This window comes from Penicillium rubens (assembly GCF_028828025.1).
Source record: "Penicillium rubens strain IBT 27055 chromosome Unknown utg000002l_segment0_segment0, whole genome shotgun sequence".
Classification (NCBI taxonomy): domain Eukaryota; kingdom Fungi; phylum Ascomycota; class Eurotiomycetes; order Eurotiales; family Aspergillaceae; genus Penicillium; species Penicillium rubens.
The window spans coordinates 5914252-5931962 of record NW_026890600.1 but is presented as its reverse complement, the minus strand read 5'-3'; the positions used below and the strand labels follow the sequence as shown (position 1 = coordinate 5931962).

Sequence of the window (17711 nt, the reverse complement as noted above, 5' to 3'; positions counted from 1 at the left end):
GCAGGTGTTGTTAGTAGGGCTCTGGGATAACAAGTGTTGTTGTTGGCTATTGTTTCCGGGAACTCCACATGAGAGCCACCTTGGGTATAGCATGTAGCCGTAGCCATAGCCTTGTAGCCGGCGATTTGAAGTTGGGCATCTGAGCTTGGAGGATACCTTGGGAATATAAAATTGACAGGAACCTGGAAAGCACAGATGTTGATTTTATGCCCAGGGGATTAAACGTTCTTCCGTCCCGGTGCTATACTGCGCTCTGCCTGAGGCACAAACAATTACAATACCCGGGGCTTTTCTACTGCAAGTTCTCTATACGGAAGATGTTTAGTTAGGAAGATAGCCCAGGAACTCTTCTCTACAAATCAGTTTCTACCAAGTCCTTTGAACGTGCATTTCTTCGATCTGGGAATGCTTATGCGCCAACGGTTCTTTCAGATCTCCGGTCAATCACAGCGATGTCACACAAGAAAGGAGCAGACCGCACGGGGTTTCATGAAGAGCAATTTGTTGTGCTACTATTACAATGAAATTATCCTTCGGTAACCACAATATCTACGCGCAAAGCCTTACATATCAATCAATGCATTACAAAGCACACTGACCTGCCGCCGTTCTTGACGATTCCAAATCCCATTGTCAATTTGCCAATACCAGCTTTGCTTATCTGGCACGTGCTGCAAAGCAACTTGTTCACCTATCACCTCAGAGGAGCTCCGTGGCTGCTGACTGGACTACTCAATTCAGATATAAACAGCGCCGCTAAGCTGTGGATCCCATTCCCCACTATTGCCCATACTCGATGTCATAGTACTAAGATCCACACCCGGGGCCGTGTACAAAAGGCACTGAAATACGCCTGTTTCTCACAATTCTTGGGAGTAGCTTCTCACATCAGTGGACTTACACCTTCAAAGAGGATGTCGCAGTCAAAGGAATGGCAAAAGATGCTTCGCGGCGACCTATACTGGGCATGGGACGAGGATCTTCAGGCAAACAGAACAAGGTGTAAACAGGCCTGCGATGATTTCAATGCCGCCGGGGCTGCAACAAGGCGCCGGAAAGTAGAGCTATGGAGAAAGTAAGTTCGAGCGATGTGCCCTGGATGGTCATCGATTATTGCTCAGTGGCCTTTGTGCTGACCATACTTGTGTCCAGCATTGTCTGCGACACACGTCTAATGCCACCATTGAACCCAGACCCGAAAGAAGACGAGGCACTTTTCGAAGAGACTGATCCCTTCGTCGATGGACCGATTTCTGTGGACCACGGTTTGAACTTCAAAGTCGGCAAAGGCACTTTTCTCAACTTCAATCTTCTCGTGCTCGACACCTGCCTGATCACCATCGGGGAACGGGTGCTGTTTGGTCCAAATGTTTGCCTGTATGGTGCAACCCATCCCATGGATCCGGCTATTCGGCAAGGGCTGAAGGGACCGGAGTGTGGAAAAGAAGTGCATATCGAAGACGATGTATGGATTGGGGGTAGTGTGATTGTGCTGGCGGGCGTGCGAATCGGAAAGGGGAGCACAGTTGGAGCTGGCTCAGTGGTAACGAAGGTCAGCATATTGAGATATAATATCTCTAATTCCACGTTGAGAGGAGCCAAACTGACTTCTGCAGGACGTTCCTCCCTTCCATTTTGTCGCAGGCAATCCCGCCCGAGTCATTCGCCGGATTGAAACGAGCATGAACCCTGAATAGCAACAATGATGGTGGTGTGAATGGGAGCTAATGGATACCGAGGCTAATCCGAGCATCTTTTAGTAGGCTTTTGCAACAGAGTTCACTCTTGAGTGCCGAATGAAACTTCATCTTCACACTGGGGCTCAAGTTAAGATACATGAACAGGGTAGTACACCGCGGAAGATAAATATTGCTATTGAAGGAGGGGGATAAGGTTGCGAAATTGCCCGCTACTACCTGGGTGTCGAAATGCGCCGATGCCCCCCATCTTGACGAAAATTGTCAAATTGTCACGCGAGAGCTTGCATTTCATCACCGAGATGGAACAAGCAAAAAGTCATAGCGAGGTCGTAGACCGCGAAGTCGTATATGATAGCAATGCTGGCTCTGGGCCAGAAGCAGCAGGCAGCTTCTCAATATCCGATGACGATATTCTGCGGGCCCAGGGCCATAAAGCAGTATTCAAACGATCATTCTCTATCGTTTCATCCCTCGGTTTTGCGTTCAAGTATGTTTCCCACTCATTATATTTCGCACTTATTATACTGAACTGTCTAGTATCACGAATGCTTGGACTGGCGCGCTAAGCAACTTCGGACAGAATCTCAGATACGGAGGACCCCAAGTGGCTCTATTTTCTGTTGTCGTTGCTTGCTTTGTGCAGTGGATTATTACCTTAGGACTGTCGGAGCTGGCTTCCGCGTTTCCTTCATCTGGAGTAAGTTATCTACGGCGTGATTGTTGCTCGGACGTATAATCTGAATTGCAGGTGCTATCTTATAGGGCCAATACCACTTTGTCTACATAATCGCCCCCAAGAAGCACAAGAGATTTGCTGCTTTTGTGACAGGTTGGATGTCTATACTCGGATGGTGGATGGTGACATGCTCCGACCTGTCTCTTGTCCCCAAAGCAGCACTGGGTCTCGGTCAATTTCTACATCCGGACTTCGAGATCAAGCAATGGCATGTATACTGCGTGTATCTTGCTAGTATTGCTGTGACAAGTCAGACCCCGTTATTGTCAGGTTGCTTTACATTTCATTGCTGACTCGGGTTATCCTGTATAGTGACGCCCCTTCTCTTGTGCCCCAAGAAACTACCACTCATCGCATCCTGGTCTCTATACCTCGCATTATCTGGATTTGCCACTTGGTTCGTAACAGTTCTTGTTATGCGTCAGCATACAAATACCAGGTCTTATATCGTCAGATCTGGTCTGGGTACAAGTGGATGGAACAATGGCATCGCCTGGCTTCTCGGGATTACCAACTCGATGTATTGTTTCAGTGCCAGCGACGGAGCGATCCATATCGCCGAAGAAATGCGATCACCGGGTCGTCGACTCCCACAGATCATGTCAGCTAAGACCTGCCTCATTCTCCATCCCTAATTCCAGTTGGTTATTAGGCCCGCTAACCAAGCTCAGGAACGTGACACTAGCCATTGGCCTCTGTACAGCGGTGCCGCTGTTAGCAGTCTTGATAGTTGCCATGAAAGATATGGATGAAGTAATGAACGCCGGAATGCCAGCCGTGGAACTATTGTACCAGGCGACAGGATCAACAAGGGTGACTGTGGCGCTTAGCGTACTGTTGACAATCGTATACGCAGCAGGGATTTCTCCACAGTGGGTTACCTGTGGGCGTCTTGCATGGGCTTTCGCCAGAGACCGAGGTACTCCGTTTCCCGATTTCTTCGACAACATAGACGAGCGGCTTCAATTTCCGCTTCGCACGACTATAGCCTCTACGGTTTTTGCTGCTATCTATGGTCTCATATACCTTGCCAGCACCACGGCGTTCAACTCCATCATTACTTCTGCCGTTACGCTATTGAACTTGAGTTACGCCATTCCTCAGGCTATTCTCGTGACGCGAGGTCGTGCACAGTGTCTGCCAAAGCGGCCGCTGGATCTTGGTCGATGGGGATATATCTGCAATATTTTTGCACCGCTGTGGATCACAGTCGTGGGTGTTGTGATCTGTTTCCCTTATAGTCTTCCAGTTACTGTGGGCTCGATGAACTGGAGTGCACCGGTTTTGGTGGGATTGTTTCTTATCATTCTTATTTTCTGGGTTCTGATAGGCGACGAGTTCAAGGGACCCGATATTGACTGGGGCATGTTGAACCTTAAGAATGAAGCGCCAAGTGACGCCTCTACATGTGGTTGAGTCGAACTTAAGCCTGTGATTTGGACAACATGGCTGCATTTGTGAGGCTTGGGCAGGGTGGTTTTTGGATGGTCTCGGGTCGGCTATATGCTTCTCTCGACGTTGGCCAGGCGTTATAACCAAACCGGCACTGTCTCGTGAAATTTATACAAGAGCAAGCAAGCGCCAGTTGAATAAATGAAACAATCTGTATTTGATTAAAATCGAAGTCCGAACTAGATGGGAAGAAGCTCCCAAGATCCCCAACCACAGATTTGTAATAAAATATGCCCTCAGATTGAAAACTACCATGTTTTGTCACTCGTCACCGGCGTACTTGTCGTTTCCTTGAAAGGCGTACAGACGAAGCACATATACAGGGCCTCGGAGTATGTAACTGTATTTTCTCATCACCGGGATATTACATGAGGATGGGGATCTGAAAACATCCCTCGATGAATAGAGTACTTGGAAGGTAAAAGGGCGATTGGTGAAGAGAACCGGACCAGAGATATGATTTTGGAGATCTAGAATATGTACAGCAATTCTGAGCGATGTTAGTCGAAAACGTTCAAATATTGATGCGAAGCCAAGACAGCACATAGCAAGAAATATCAAGGTCCGAGTCTCTTCAGATCTCTGTTCATTGCTCAATCACACACTTATGGGCCGATGTCTTCTTCCACTCCGAGGTATCAGGGGGATGAAGTCCATACCCCGACGGGTTTATTCAACCGACATGTCATGAGAAGCTCTTGTGAGGTTTATCTTCATCAGGACTTGGCAAACTCGATTGAATCTGTGTTGTAGCCAAAGACCAGAGAACCAGTTTGAAAAAGGGAGGGGAGAGGAAAGAAACATACCTCTTGTGATTTACAGCGAAGCAATAACCCCTGAACAGAAGCGTTAACATTGCGTCGTCCCAAGCGATAAAAGGCAGTTGCTGATATTGACCGGCAAGGTATTATCGGATTCAACATCAAGCCGTGCCTAGACGCGTCTTTCTCAGACAGGCTCTGCAGTGACATTGAGCCTGATAGCTGTATCGGTCTGTCAACAACAACTTTCTATCGGATGAGATGATGCAAGAGCATATATGACACTGTCAAGGGATCGCATGTGTGTTGTTAGGACACGGTTTGGCACGATGATGGCGCGTAGTCACATTTACCGCCTACCATACCGCCTTACTTAGTCCCCGCACAATTGACTAGGACCGCTGCACGTGATAGACAGCGTGGTTCCACTGATGAACGCATTGGCTTGCATATACACCCCGGTATAAGAAGCTCGTGCCTGCACCGGTCGGCTACTTGTGATGGTCAGTACACTCTACATCCAGAATGGCTCCCCCGGCATCAAAATGGTGGCAAGAGCCCAGCGATACCGATCTCGACTACGGATTCGATTCTGACGAACTGGATACTAGATATAACGAACCTGATCGAGACACTTCCCACGGCAATAAAAGCAAACCGAGAGACATACAGAATACGGACGATAAGGGCGTAATTGCAAGCATGTCTTCTTGGCTCCAGCGTCAGGCTGGCTCGTCCCACGGACAGCTTGCGACAGCGGCTGTCGTATCTGGCGCAGCTGTCGCAGGTGCTATCTTTGGGTACCAGTCATACAAGCGCAAGGAAGCTGTTCATGACCTCAAGGCCTCGATTCCAGGTATTGATGATTTACATACTGCGGAAACGGTGAGCTGCACCAGTGAAGCTGCGCATCCATTGCCTAGCAAGCTACAGGATAAAATTGCTGATTGGCCGGACTATAGCTCACTGATTTTGGGGCTGCCTCGAATGGAGTACAACTGAGCAAGGAAGATGAGCGCAGTGCAGCTTTAGCTCGCAGAGCACAACGGGGAGACTACGATGATGGTATGTGACATTTCTAGGCCTTCGTTCTGCAAACCTTTCTCATTTGGCCTGTCTCGCTTTGGTAGACTTGATTCTTGAACAGCTCGCCCGCAACCGCGTGTTCCTCGGCGATGAAGGCCTTGCCAAGCTTCGATCGTCATTCGTTGTCGTGGTCGGCTGTGGCGGTGTCGGTTCGCATGCTGCTGCTTCACTGGCTAGATCAGGCGTGTCCAAAATCCGGCTCATCGATTTCGACCAAGTCACACTATCATCGTTGAACCGACACGCCCTTGCGACATTGGCTGATGTTGGCACACCGAAGGTCCATTGCATTCGGAGACGATTGGAACAAATCGCACCCTGGGTTACCTTCGATTGCCGGAATGAGCTATACGGAAAGGCCGCGTCCGACGATCTGCTCGGCCCCTGGTCTCTGACACACGATGGAGAGGGCCGTCGACCAGACTTCGTGTTGGATTGTATCGATAACATTACATCCAAGGTAGAGTTGCTACACTACTGCCACTCGAACTCCTTGCCTGTGATCTCGTCGATGGGTGCGGGATGCAAGTCAGACCCGACCCGGGTTGTGGTCGGCGACATCTCGCTTAGCACCGATGATCCTTTGTCCCGCAGTACACGCCGTAGACTCAAGCTTCTTGGTGTTTCGTCTGGTGTTGCGGCCGTGTTCTCGACAGAGAAACCAGGCCCGGGCAAGGCTACTCTACTTCCTCTCCCCGAGGGGGAATTCACCAAGGGTCAAGTTGGTGAGCTTGGTGTTCTTCCTGACTTCCGAGCCCGCATCCTCCCAGTACTGGGTACCATGCCTGCGGTGTTTGGTTACACAGTAGCCAACCACGTTATTTGCACTATTACTGGCTACCCGCTTGACTACAACATGGGCGCCAAGGGCCGCGAGAAACTCTACGATACCATCTTGGCTGCTTTGCTAAGTTTACATGAAAGAATGATCAGACAAGTCACCGGCCAAGATACCGTGGGGCTCCGTGCCCCGCTCAGCAAGGATGATATCGCATTCGTTGTGGAGGAAGTGTACCGGGGGAAGAGTGCGATCAGTGGCTTGTCTAACAGACTGGCTCTCGTCCCCTGGCACACTCCTGGTCACGGGTGGAACATGGATCTGAGCCTTGAGAAAGAGGGACAGAAGACCATCCCGATGGACCTCAATCAAATGGTTTGCATGACTAAGGAGGAAGCGCTCCGACACGAAAACGAGGTGCTTAAGGGTGGCAAGAAGGTGGAAGAGGTGTATGATGAGACTGTTCTCCAACGTGTAAACCTGCGCAGACGGGAAGCGGAGGAGTATGATCAGTACCGAGGATAGTGTAAAATGTACAAATAAACAAAAGCACAAAATCAGATTTGGCGAACAACATAAAGAAGTCGAGCATTTACCCGCTTGCTACATGTGTATGTTGTACCTAACAGAAGAAAGCGGGTCTGAGGTAGACGTCAGAGCCGCGAGGGTTAAATTCTGCCTCTTCTTCACATTCTTCTATGTTGTACTCCCACACAGTTTAACCGAATGCAGTACATCGAGCATACATTACACGTGGAAATAAGAATATAAATGCCAACTAGGGTGCAGGAGCATGACATCTCGCGACTCCCATCCGACAGATAACGAGTTCCATCCGACCACAACCCACCATCCCTCCTACTCAAATCAGTCTCCATATTATTCTCGCCCAGTTGATTCCGCCAGAAACGGATGGCAAGTCGGAGCCCATGAAGGCTCCCAGCGCGGCTCCAGTTCCCCCGCGGATGACATCAACTCCCCCGGATGGTCCCAAATGGCCCTCTCGGTAGCTTCCGCGCCACGCTTCCGGCGCTTAGTGCTGATCTACATCGCACTGTTTATATTTGCATGGATCGGCTGGCGAATGCTGCTTTCTCCGCGACTACAAGACCAAAACTTCCTGTTGCATTCACTTCACCCGACATCTAAGACAGAGACAGGTTGGTGGTTCGGGGTAAATTCATCCCCTCAGCCCGGTCTGGTTCAGATCCGCACATTGAACCCAGACCTGGTGCCTGGGGATCTAGCGGGTGTGAAGGCAGGGAAATCCAGTCGGAAGCGGCTAATTATTGTGGGCGACGTGCATGGCTGTAAAGAGGAGTGTAAGTAACAACCCCCGAACTATGGGAATTCTTAAATTGACGAGTCTGCAACAGTGGAGCAACTTCTTGAAAAAGCCGCCGTCAACCAAGAAGGTGGCGATCACCTTATCTTTGTCGGTGACATGATCAACAAAGGACCAGACAGTACAGGAGTTGTGGACTTGGCTCGACAGCATTCAGCATCTAGTGTGCGCGGGAACCACGAAGACCGGATTCTGCTTCTTCGACAAGAGATGGTGAAGACCAACACTCTTGCAAACCCCGATGACGATATAGACTCTGGTTTCTCAGCCAAGGAACTTGGCGAGCGTGCACTTGCGCGGTCTTTGAGCGACGAGCAAGCCCAGTGGCTGGAGAACTGCCCAGTGATTCTGAATGTCGGCCAAGTTCCAGGCATGGGCCAGGTTGTTGTCGTTCATGCGGGGCTAATACCGGGAATCGAGCTTGAGAAGCAAGACCCTTCCAGTGTGATGACTATGCGGACCATTGATCTAGATACGCATGTGCCCAGTCCGAAAAAGAATGGCATGAATTGGGCTAAGGTATGGCTTCTCTTTCTATTTCACTCCTTTAATCTTGCCGTCATATTGATATACTTTCAATCTAGATGTTTGATAAACATCAATCAAAACTGTACTCAAGCCTCGAGACTTCGACTGAAGATCCTCTCGCAGACACTATGACTGTTGTCTATGGCCACGATGCTTCGACGTCCCTCTCTATTCGCACATTCACAAAGGGCCTTGACTCGGGTTGCGTGAAGGGAGGAAAGCTCACAGCTTTGGTTATAGAGGACGGCGGAAAGCAAAGTCTTGTACAGGTATCGTGCCGTGGCTATTTAAAAGAATGACAGTTCTTCACTGTTGCTCATCTTTGTAGAGAAATGCATTCTTATAAGGTGGTGATCGGAAGTACTGTACCATCGGTCTGATTTTATGATCTCGTTTAGTGTTGCAATCAGAAGGCTGATTCCTGGAATAAATAAGAGATTACTAATAACACCTGATAATGGCCGTCACCTAATAATAATGGCCTCGCTGTCGAGCTTAAGCCTGTTCACCGCTTGTAAGGCGGGGATATAGAAGCTACCCCGCATACTTACGGGGGCGGGATGAAGTAACCGTGGCCCCAGGGTCCCTTGATGGCCGAGCCAACCAGACAAGACATTCGGGACTCAGATCTTATAACGAAATACCAAGGTAATGGAAGATAGGGTTTCTTCCAGGATAATCCGGCTAAGGGCCGTGAGGCTCCGATCACGTTATGTCTCGGTCCACCTTAATTCGCTGACACTAACCCTCTTTGTAGCTTAGTGGCAGCTGAATATGCGTGAGAGGTAGCACGGAGCTACGGCCCCGGAGCCGGACCCCGTATCTCAAGGTCTGATCCCAGTAACTATACCGAGGATGCTCCGTTTCAGTCGGTATATAAGCAGGTGCTGACAGCTTGTCAAGTACCTGCTTGTCTATATCTTTAGTCTTTATCTATACGCTTCCAACAGTAAGATACAATTGGTCGTCATCTAAAATCTTATGCTAACATCTCTAGTGTCTAACAACAAGATCGTTCCTCTTACCATTATCAAGGGTGCCGGCCATGAGCACATCCCTATTCCCGAGGGCGACTGCGCCATTATCGCCGACTTCCACTCAATCAAATCCCAGAGCTCACACTCTACCCCTTACCTGACCACTGGACTCTACCGTGTTGTGCCCGGACCTACACGATACGGCGCGTACGACTACGAGGAGACCAAGTTTGTTCTCAAGGGCCAAATCGACATCACAGTAAGATCCCATTCGATTTTGAAATCTGCATTACGAATGATACTGATACCATACAGGATGAGGCCACTGGCAAGACCCACCACCTCGTTGCTGGAGACTGGGCCTTCTTCCATGTTGGATCCAAAGCTCAGGTTTGTTCTCTGTACTCTAACCGACCTGTATACACTTGCTGACCCATTTATAGTTCTCAACAAAGACTGAGGGTGTTGCTTTCTACGCTGTCACCCGACCAATGAACAGCGGTCACCCTAACCTTGTTGGCCGCGAGGAGAGCACTACAAAGTTGTAAAAATCAATGCTATTGTAGCCTTTTAGATGAATTGAATGCACGATTCATGATATTCCGTCTCGTTCAGGGTAATTACATATGTATAGTGCCAAGTGGTTATAAGTCTCAGGAAAGTGATGTTTACTAGACTTGGCTGAAGAACCTTGCGATAGAAGGGTTAGAAGATTAGAATTACCCCTGCCCCAGCTTGTGTCTCAATCGACACCACTACAAAGAAGGTAAATACGCGATTGTTGGAGAACTTAATCCTAATCTCTATCTCTTAATAAAGAGATAGCGTCCTTCGCTCTAAATCTCAACTCTTGCCCTTCGCTATACTATTGCTACACCTTGATTTATCTCTCCGAGATATCCAATAATGTTATACCATCTTCAATACTATTGCCACATACCATGCGTCTTGAGCCCGCTACTCCATGCCGTACCTTACTACCACAGATGTAAGCAGGAAATAACTGTACCTAAGTAGGACTGAGAACTTACTGTAGGAAGGACTAGACCGGAAGATAACTATCATCGAATATGTCAGAGCGCAGAGCCCATGCGTCGGAAATCTGTCAAGAATATCCATGTCTGATTTCAACTAAAGAATGAGGGTCTGTACAGATGGAATACACCACAGTTCTCTATTCGGATTCGGATTCAGGATCCTCGGGGATCTCAGGATCCCGGAAAGCAAAATTACCATCGACGCCCCAAACGGCGGGTGGGGAAAAGTCTTCATACCAAAGACCGCCCAAAGCATTAGTGTGAACGAATCCAAAACGGAAATATTCCAACTCGTTAGGATAAGTACGAGACCAAGTGAAATCTGGTAAATGCTGGCCATCCTTAGGTCGGAAGACCTGGAAGCGCTCCACGTCGTTGACTAGGACACTGAGGCCGTCGGCATGGGGTTCAAGGTCCGGGAACGAGAAGACGAGATTGTTTGCATCGGTCATAGAAGGTGGATATATCTTAGGTGGAACGGTACCAAGTTTGGCACCATCAAGGAGAGCGCCTGGAGTTTGGAGGATCGAATCGAAGCCCCAGCGGGCGATGCCGTTTATAAAAAGACCAATAAGGATGCCTGAGTATAGAAGACTGGGTCGCGTTTGCATAGTCGTTCCAGGAAGGAAGAGAAGAGAAAGAATATAGTGGTGGATGCGTAGGTTCATGTTCGGAACGGCGACAAGAATGAGAACAACTGCAACCAGGATGCCGTATATGCTTATCGTAGGGAAGAAGCGGCCCTCGCGACGGAAACAGTGTGCCTGGCCAAAGGCGATTGCAATCAGAGACCCAACTACAATTATGAGAGCTGTGACAGCACCCGGTTGCTGCTGGATATCGTGGGGTGTCAGGCGAGAGATTGGAATGCGATCAAATGTGTCTGTGTTCAGGGCGCCAACCCAGCAGCCACCCAGCCACAGGACAGTCTTGTCCCAGTGTGCATCCAAATTTTTAAGCGTGTGCCGGACGCAGAAGTAATACAGCACGAATCCAACGAACGCACCGGGCAGAAATCGACCGAGCGCGATTGACACAAGGTCATAATAGCTCCCCATAGAGGGAGGATCGGACGCCATGGCGACTTGGAACCAGACAATGAAATATATCATGGAGTAGAATGCCGGTGCCGATGTCACGACTAATGACAAGATAGTAGTCCAGATCAATGTGAAGGCGAATAGCGACCAGCGCGCATCGGAGCACTTGATTGGGTATGTCTCGTTCGAGTCTAGGGTTGACGCTTCATTACTGAGTCGGAATGACATCGGGAAGCTCGAGAGAAACTCGATACTTTCAATTCCGTGCTGCGAGCTGGAATAGAAGTTTTTCTGCTCGCCGGCGCGGTGCAAGATGCCACATCCGCCCCTCGCGTCATCAATTAGACCTGCATGCAGTGCCGACGCACAAATTGAGGAATCGCCGCGGTAAGTGCCGCTGTCATGACCATCCACATTAAATGGCTTACCTCCGACAACTAACGGTCGGTAATTGAGCTCCTGGTCGCCAACAACATACGGCTCTAGTAGAATCGCGGCTGCACAGCCAGAGGGACAACGGAACGCGAAGGATTGGTCCTCGAATGGGCGACAAAGGTCACCATTCAGTCCGCAATTCGTGGAATTGCTCCTAGATAGATATGGTCAGGTTCGCAAGATCGGATCTGCTTGGGGATAACAATAGAAACACACCATAAACGGTGGTGACACGACAGCTTGACGGGCTGCCCATACCCCGGAACTTCTTGGCCCGCAACGGAAGCTTTTAAAGATGCAAAGAACACAACAATCCAAAAGAATAAACCACCAAAAAGGAGCGCGATCTTTGAACTTCTGTGTGGAAATTTTTGATCAATCAGACGCGCCGGCGCAGCCTGTAAACGAGGGAACCAAGGGTTAATGTGATAGACATGCGGCGGCGTCGGGCCGCGGAGCCATGCACAGAATCCCGAGGGCGTACAAGAAAACGGCGGATCGCGCTCGAATTTCTCCGATTGAGTATCCATGTGTTCTTGGGGCAGAAGAGGCACGTCGCCTACTTCCAAGTCAAAGCTTATTTCATCGTTGTCGCGGGCTTCATCCTTGTACTGCGACCGGATCTCCTGCAAGGGATACTCGGTGGACGTATCCGGTGAGGATGATTGCGCACTTGCCCCGGAATACTCCGGTCGCGACTGCATTTTTTATATACAAAGTTGTTTGCCTGAGCTCTGGAGCTCTCAGAGGGAAGGAGGCGATGGAATTCCTTTTCAGTCTCGAACTCGTCTTGGTCAGGAATTTCTTGGCTTTTTAGTCATCCGGATTGCTGGCCCGATCCATGGATGGATGTCATTAGATTAGATCTCAGATCTCATCTCGGACAAGTTCACAAAAGATATTAAAAAATTCAATGTATATTAGTCCCTTAACCTACAGATATTCTTCATAACCCGCACTCTTCGAAGATGTGACACTGCTCCGTCATCTAAAAACCAACAAGTCCACCGAATCACTGAAGATTAACAATGTTCCAGAATTTGACTTCCTTCAAAACTATCTCAGGTAGTCATGGCCGGTGGCAAGTTTTCGAGTCCGATTTAGACCACAAGATGTTCTGCATTGAATATTCCATGGTATTGCTTCAAGCAAGGCTGATGTAGCGGTAGGTTTCATGAACCCATGCCTTGTTGCCCGAAGAACATAAGCTCTTTGTCACAAAGGCATGCTTCACAGCATCAATTGTCCGCTTTACACTTCCGAGATTCCGTGTCTTCTGGATATTGGCCAGCCGATCTAGTACAAAACGTCTTTGTTCTTCATTTTCCAGGCCGGTGTTCCCAAGCACAAATAGAGGCCATAACAAAGTAGCCATATCAGGAAGTGTGGAGATCAGTTCAATCATCGACGATATAAGACGGCTTTTGCACCCTTCAGATACCCCACGTCTCCTCCGGTCGTCGATGTCTAGCTTATCCTCGAGGCGTTCATTAAGGTAAAGAAAGGCAGCTAAATGTTTGACCTGTGCAATCCTCTCGAGGTCTTCTCTGCCCGTGGCATGTTGAGGAAGCGTCTGTTTCAAGCCAAGAAGAGCTGTGCTAATATCTAATGACACTTTTGCATAGTATTGAGTCTCGGCAGGGGTTAAACGTCGGTATTTTTGTATCTATAGTTATCTCGTGGTCAGCATTATACTCGGATAGAGCGGAGCAGTCAAGCAGTACTTTTGCCTTTTCGGAAGCATGGATCGAGATATTGTTTATTAAAGTCAAAAGGCCACGCGAGCACCCCATCAACATATCTATCTGGCGGATAGATCAGCATTGATAAATAGTAAAGTGATGATGAATGCGCCGTACCTCTTCGAGGTTTTCGCTGTCAGACCACAACTCCAAGATGTCGTCTTGATGGCAATTTTCAGATGCGGTACGGCTCATAATATTATGAGCTACAAAGTACATTCTGAAAAACTTCCATAAATCGGATGAGCCGCGAGATGTTGTGTGGTCGATCAGTTGCAAGCCACCATGAAGATGTGTCATCCACGAAGGAGAGCATCCATCTGATATCTATGTCCATGTCAGAACGGGATATACTGCACGCATATAGGAAGACAGAGACATACGTCGTGGAAGCACAGCATCAAGATCGAAGCTACCGTGGCATCTGCATGTACACCAGCGGAAATTTCCCGTCGGAGCCCTTGCAGGGCCATGTGCTTATGGTGACAGACTTGCTCGGCAAATTGATCCTTTCCCAGAAGGCATAGCTGATTCGCAGAAACTGCCAGAACGGCGTGTCGAAGGGTGATAGAGACAAAGCATAGGGGAACCAGAAGGGAAATGTAAGGATTATATAATTCACTTAGAGAGCAAGATGGGCTGATACCGCGGATAAAATAATCGAGAAGATAGGTCTCTGTGTCCGGAAAAGAATAAAGGGGGTGGTAGATGGAAGATTGGATCGAAAGGTCCGTACAGATGTCTATGCTGTTAGGGCAAACCTGAGCTGAAGAATGTGTTCGAGGCACATCATCGGAGTCTTGAAAGTCACCCTCATTCAAATTCAGAAAGAACAAGCGGCTAGTATACTGGGTTAGAGGAAGTCCTTGGAATACAGATTCCGTTTTCCGGTTATGTGCGGTTGTGCCGGGTCTTTTCGTCCAAACCCCTTACCAAGGAGAGTCAGTAGGATATAGCCAGAAGAAGATGGCGGCAGTAAGTACCTTCACGGCCAAAGCTAATGCCCCGTTGGATAGCATCCTCTCGAAACATGATTTTGAGCTCCCGGACGCATTCAAGATCAAGTCTCTCGCAGCGTCTACATCGCGGGTGCTCTTCGGTGCATTTGATGTGTTGCTCTACCCATGTCAGCGATTTAATTCCTAGCCATGATGAGGGTTGTACCTTTGCATTTGGCGCATCCAGTTCGCCTTCTGGTGTTTTGTTTTCGGCGTGGCATAGCGTGAAGGTGGAACGCGGACAGAGGTTAGATGGAAAGAAGGCGAAGCGGGGACATGACTCGGACCTTTTGCCGTGACAGGCGATAAGGGCTAGCGCCGGTAGACGGGGAGATGGGCACCGCCCTAAGGCTCCGGGGAAAGTTGTGCATCTTTACTTAAGGTCTGTATTTAATTCCAATCCACCCCTGTTCCCTTTTCGTTTATGTCTTATCGCTCTTATGTCGAACGGGTTCTTCAAGGGAGTTATCGCCGGGAGATATCAATTTGCACTAGAGGTTTCTGGCCCCAGAACGGGCAGATATCCTTGTCAGCCAGATATGTACCAGATAATGCCTGGCACTGATCATCATCTGAGCACCCTGATTTGCTCACTGAGTGCTCTCTGAGTGTACCTAGGGATAAGCGGCCTAAGTAAGCTATATCAATAAAATGCGACACGCTAATTACATCACGTGCGACCCTTTCTATTTAGATCGCCTATCAAAAAAGGACTGGCGCAGTCAAATATAACCGTTTATCCTAGCGGTCTCGATCCTATCTAAGTGAAAAACTCGTAGTGGGGCTAAAGGCCGCAGCATTCGAGGAGAATGGTAACGCGAGTTCAGTGTTCCTTTGGTGGGTAGGAAATGCAATGTAACAAAGGGGCAGTTTCCTCTGTTCAGTAAGTAAGGCAGAGACTTTCACGCTCCCCACCGAAACTGAGTGGCTTCCTTACTTATGATGAATTATGCTCACACGCTGCGTATTGCAACATCGCTAACGTCATACTGGCCTAGGATCGAGCGCTTTGGAGTTCCTACTGCTGTAATGGATAAGTTCTTGCCTCGCAGTGCGGCTGTACTCTGACAGCGGCAACTGTAATTTATGATGCGAGCATTGTAGCATTGAGCTACTTCCAAGGCCGTAGCTTCTTGCGCTGCAGTTGCTTTGGCGATCAAGAACGGTCTGATCAGCACAGTCTGGCTCCGTTGAACAATCTACATTGAAAGGCTTGGTACAGAAAAGCGGTGCCACGTAAAGGAAACCAGGAGCAATTGCGATTGGGCACTTCATCTATTGAGGGGAGACATAAACTTGCGATACTAGCGCCGAGCAAGATATGACTGTATTAACGAAACCGTCTTATTATGTATCACAGACATCAGTCATATATGATCTTAGCCTTGAATCCGCCCATCTTAACGCTTTGAGTATTATCCTCTGGTGATCTTGTCCAATTCTTTCTCACACGTTCTCTCACCCAATCCGAGGCTGGGACATCTGGATCAACAGCGGTACCTTCATTACCATATCCCATCTTCCGTAGGTAAGGGCTGTCTAAAGCTCTCAGCATCAGCTGTTCCGCCGGCCTCAAGAAGTACAATAGCCCCAAACGGTCATTGGATGCTTGATCTTCCGGCGGTGAAATCACACGGTGGATGCCACTCTTCAGGTAACCATTGGTTAGAAACTGGAGTATGTCCGCTAGGTTCACAGCAATAACTCCCGGAGGAATCCGGATGTGCTGCCAGTGGGAGCTTTCAGTGTGCTTTATTTGCAAGGCAGCCACAGGCTGTTGAAAGACAAAAGTCATAGTTCCAATATCCGTGTGGCCACGAAGATAGAGGTCCTTGTAGCTATTATTTTCCTCCGAGGAACGGGCCCGATACATCATGTAACGCAGAGAGCTGTCGCAGTTTGCTTCGTAGAGATGCCCGTTGACGAGCTCCTCTTCAGGGAGCTCGAGGGAAATGGCCAGCAGTCGAAGCAGCTTGAATGACACGTTCTCGTGCATGTGGCGGTGGAACTTTTCAATTTCTCCCCAGTATTCCCGAAAGATATCGGGCTGAACCCGCTGGGTCTGCGGGATAAATTTGAAGATGTTGTAGAATTCCACATTATCGTATAGCCCGGGTAGGATCTCCAGGGTCCCCAAGGGCCGATAGCCGTTGTAGTTTCCTTCTTCAAGAGGGGCCCGATATTTCAAGCGCTCTTCCTGGGGTAGGGCAAAAAATGCCTTTGCAATAGCAAATTGCTCATCGATTTCCGCCTGCGTGAGGCCAAAATTCGTAATATAGAAAAACCCTGACGAGTTAGCTGATGTCCCTATTTGGTAGGTCGACGTAATACCAGAGTGGTGTGCTGCTGCCCTTAACTGTTCCGCCAACTTCTCCTTTCCTCCCGGTCGGTCAAATTCGGACAGATCCAGCATGGCGAGGTCGGCATATTCTACTGCACTGCTGGTGAATCATTATTCTTCTAAGGGCAGGCAGTGAGTGTTACTTACACTCATGCTTCGTTTCCGGGAGATGGACATATTTTGGCAACCCGCTTCTTTCATTCTGAGTCGCAAAAGTCGACTCTTGTGCTTTTCTCTCCATAGTTAGAGAAATCCTCAGGTGTTTTAACTGTTGTCCCAGATCGGAGACCGTGTCAATCCCCTGGGTTGAAAGGGTTCCCTTAAATAATCGGGCTTAGCTTACAAAGGCGTGTCTTTCTGTCATAGCCATAGGCGAACAGCCCGAGTCCGGATTAAGTCTGGTGCAAAGGATGCTCCCTGATCTTGGGTTGCATCCTCCCCTATCCCAAAATACGACGGTTGGAATTGCTAACCGATTCCTTCCAGGTAAATTGGCTCTCCTTTTCTCATGGCAAGGGTTTCAAAGCTGCGCTTCGCTGAGGATCCTTTAGGACAGCGGTAAGCCATATGTACATATGATATGTGGGTACATGGCTACGTTGGCTGCTTAACTGCGCTTGGGGCGACAGAAACAGAACTGTCACATAGTTCGCTTCGCCGACTTGTAGAGCTTCTCCATTAGAGTTCCAAAAGCACTAGGTTGACCGTATGTACTGTAGTTTATGCGCATGCTGAACTGTCTGTTTTGCCGACTG

The 17711-nt window shown here is 48.8% G+C and overlaps 6 protein-coding genes across 6 annotated transcripts; 4 read left to right on the top strand and 2 right to left on the bottom strand.

Moving 5' to 3' along the window:
* Positions 1-941: 941 nt before the first annotated feature.
* N7525_004729 (sugar O-acetyltransferase) lies at positions 942-1697 on the top strand (the record flags this gene model as incomplete). The annotated part of the gene is made up of 3 exons (XM_002565526.1): positions 942-1075; positions 1153-1552; positions 1617-1697. 3 exons carry the CDS (start codon positions 942-944, stop codon positions 1695-1697), a joined length of 615 nt encoding a protein of 204 aa, XP_002565572.1.
* Positions 1698-1936: 239 nt separating this feature from the next.
* Positions 1937-3852, top strand: N7525_004728 (uncharacterized protein; the record flags this gene model as incomplete). The annotated part of the gene is made up of 5 exons (XM_061213148.1): positions 1937-2187; positions 2238-2397; positions 2463-2685; positions 2749-3037; positions 3108-3852. The coding sequence occupies 5 exons, from the start codon at positions 1937-1939 to the stop codon at positions 3850-3852; spliced, it is 1668 nt and encodes a 555-aa protein (XP_061070169.1).
* A 1322-nt stretch (positions 3853-5174) lies between these two features.
* Positions 5175-9911, top strand: N7525_004727 (uncharacterized protein; the record flags this gene model as incomplete). Its single annotated transcript, XM_061213147.1, has 10 exons — positions 5175-5534; positions 5612-5714; positions 5780-7016; positions 7303-7835; positions 7890-8377; positions 8443-8655; positions 9290-9335; positions 9384-9622; positions 9679-9753; positions 9807-9911. The coding sequence occupies 10 exons, from the start codon at positions 5175-5177 to the stop codon at positions 9909-9911; spliced, it is 3399 nt and encodes a 1132-aa protein (XP_061070168.1).
* A 626-nt stretch (positions 9912-10537) lies between these two features.
* On the bottom strand, positions 10538-12579 carry N7525_004726 (LCCL domain-containing protein; the record flags this gene model as incomplete). The annotated part of the gene is made up of 2 exons (XM_002565531.1): positions 10538-12029; positions 12092-12579. 2 exons carry the CDS (start codon positions 12577-12579, stop codon positions 10538-10540), a joined length of 1980 nt encoding a protein of 659 aa, XP_002565577.1.
* Positions 12580-14583: 2004 nt separating this feature from the next.
* On the top strand, positions 14584-14763 carry N7525_004725 (uncharacterized protein; the record flags this gene model as incomplete). The annotated part of the gene is made up of 1 exon (XM_061213146.1): positions 14584-14763. The coding sequence occupies one exon, from the start codon at positions 14584-14586 to the stop codon at positions 14761-14763; it is 180 nt and encodes a 59-aa protein (XP_061070167.1).
* A 1215-nt stretch (positions 14764-15978) lies between these two features.
* N7525_004724 (uncharacterized protein) lies at positions 15979-17197 on the bottom strand (the record flags this gene model as incomplete). Its single annotated transcript, XM_061213145.1, has 2 exons — positions 15979-17048; positions 17104-17197. 2 exons carry the CDS (start codon positions 17195-17197, stop codon positions 15979-15981), a joined length of 1164 nt encoding a protein of 387 aa, XP_061070166.1.
* Positions 17198-17711: the final 514 nt, after the last annotated feature.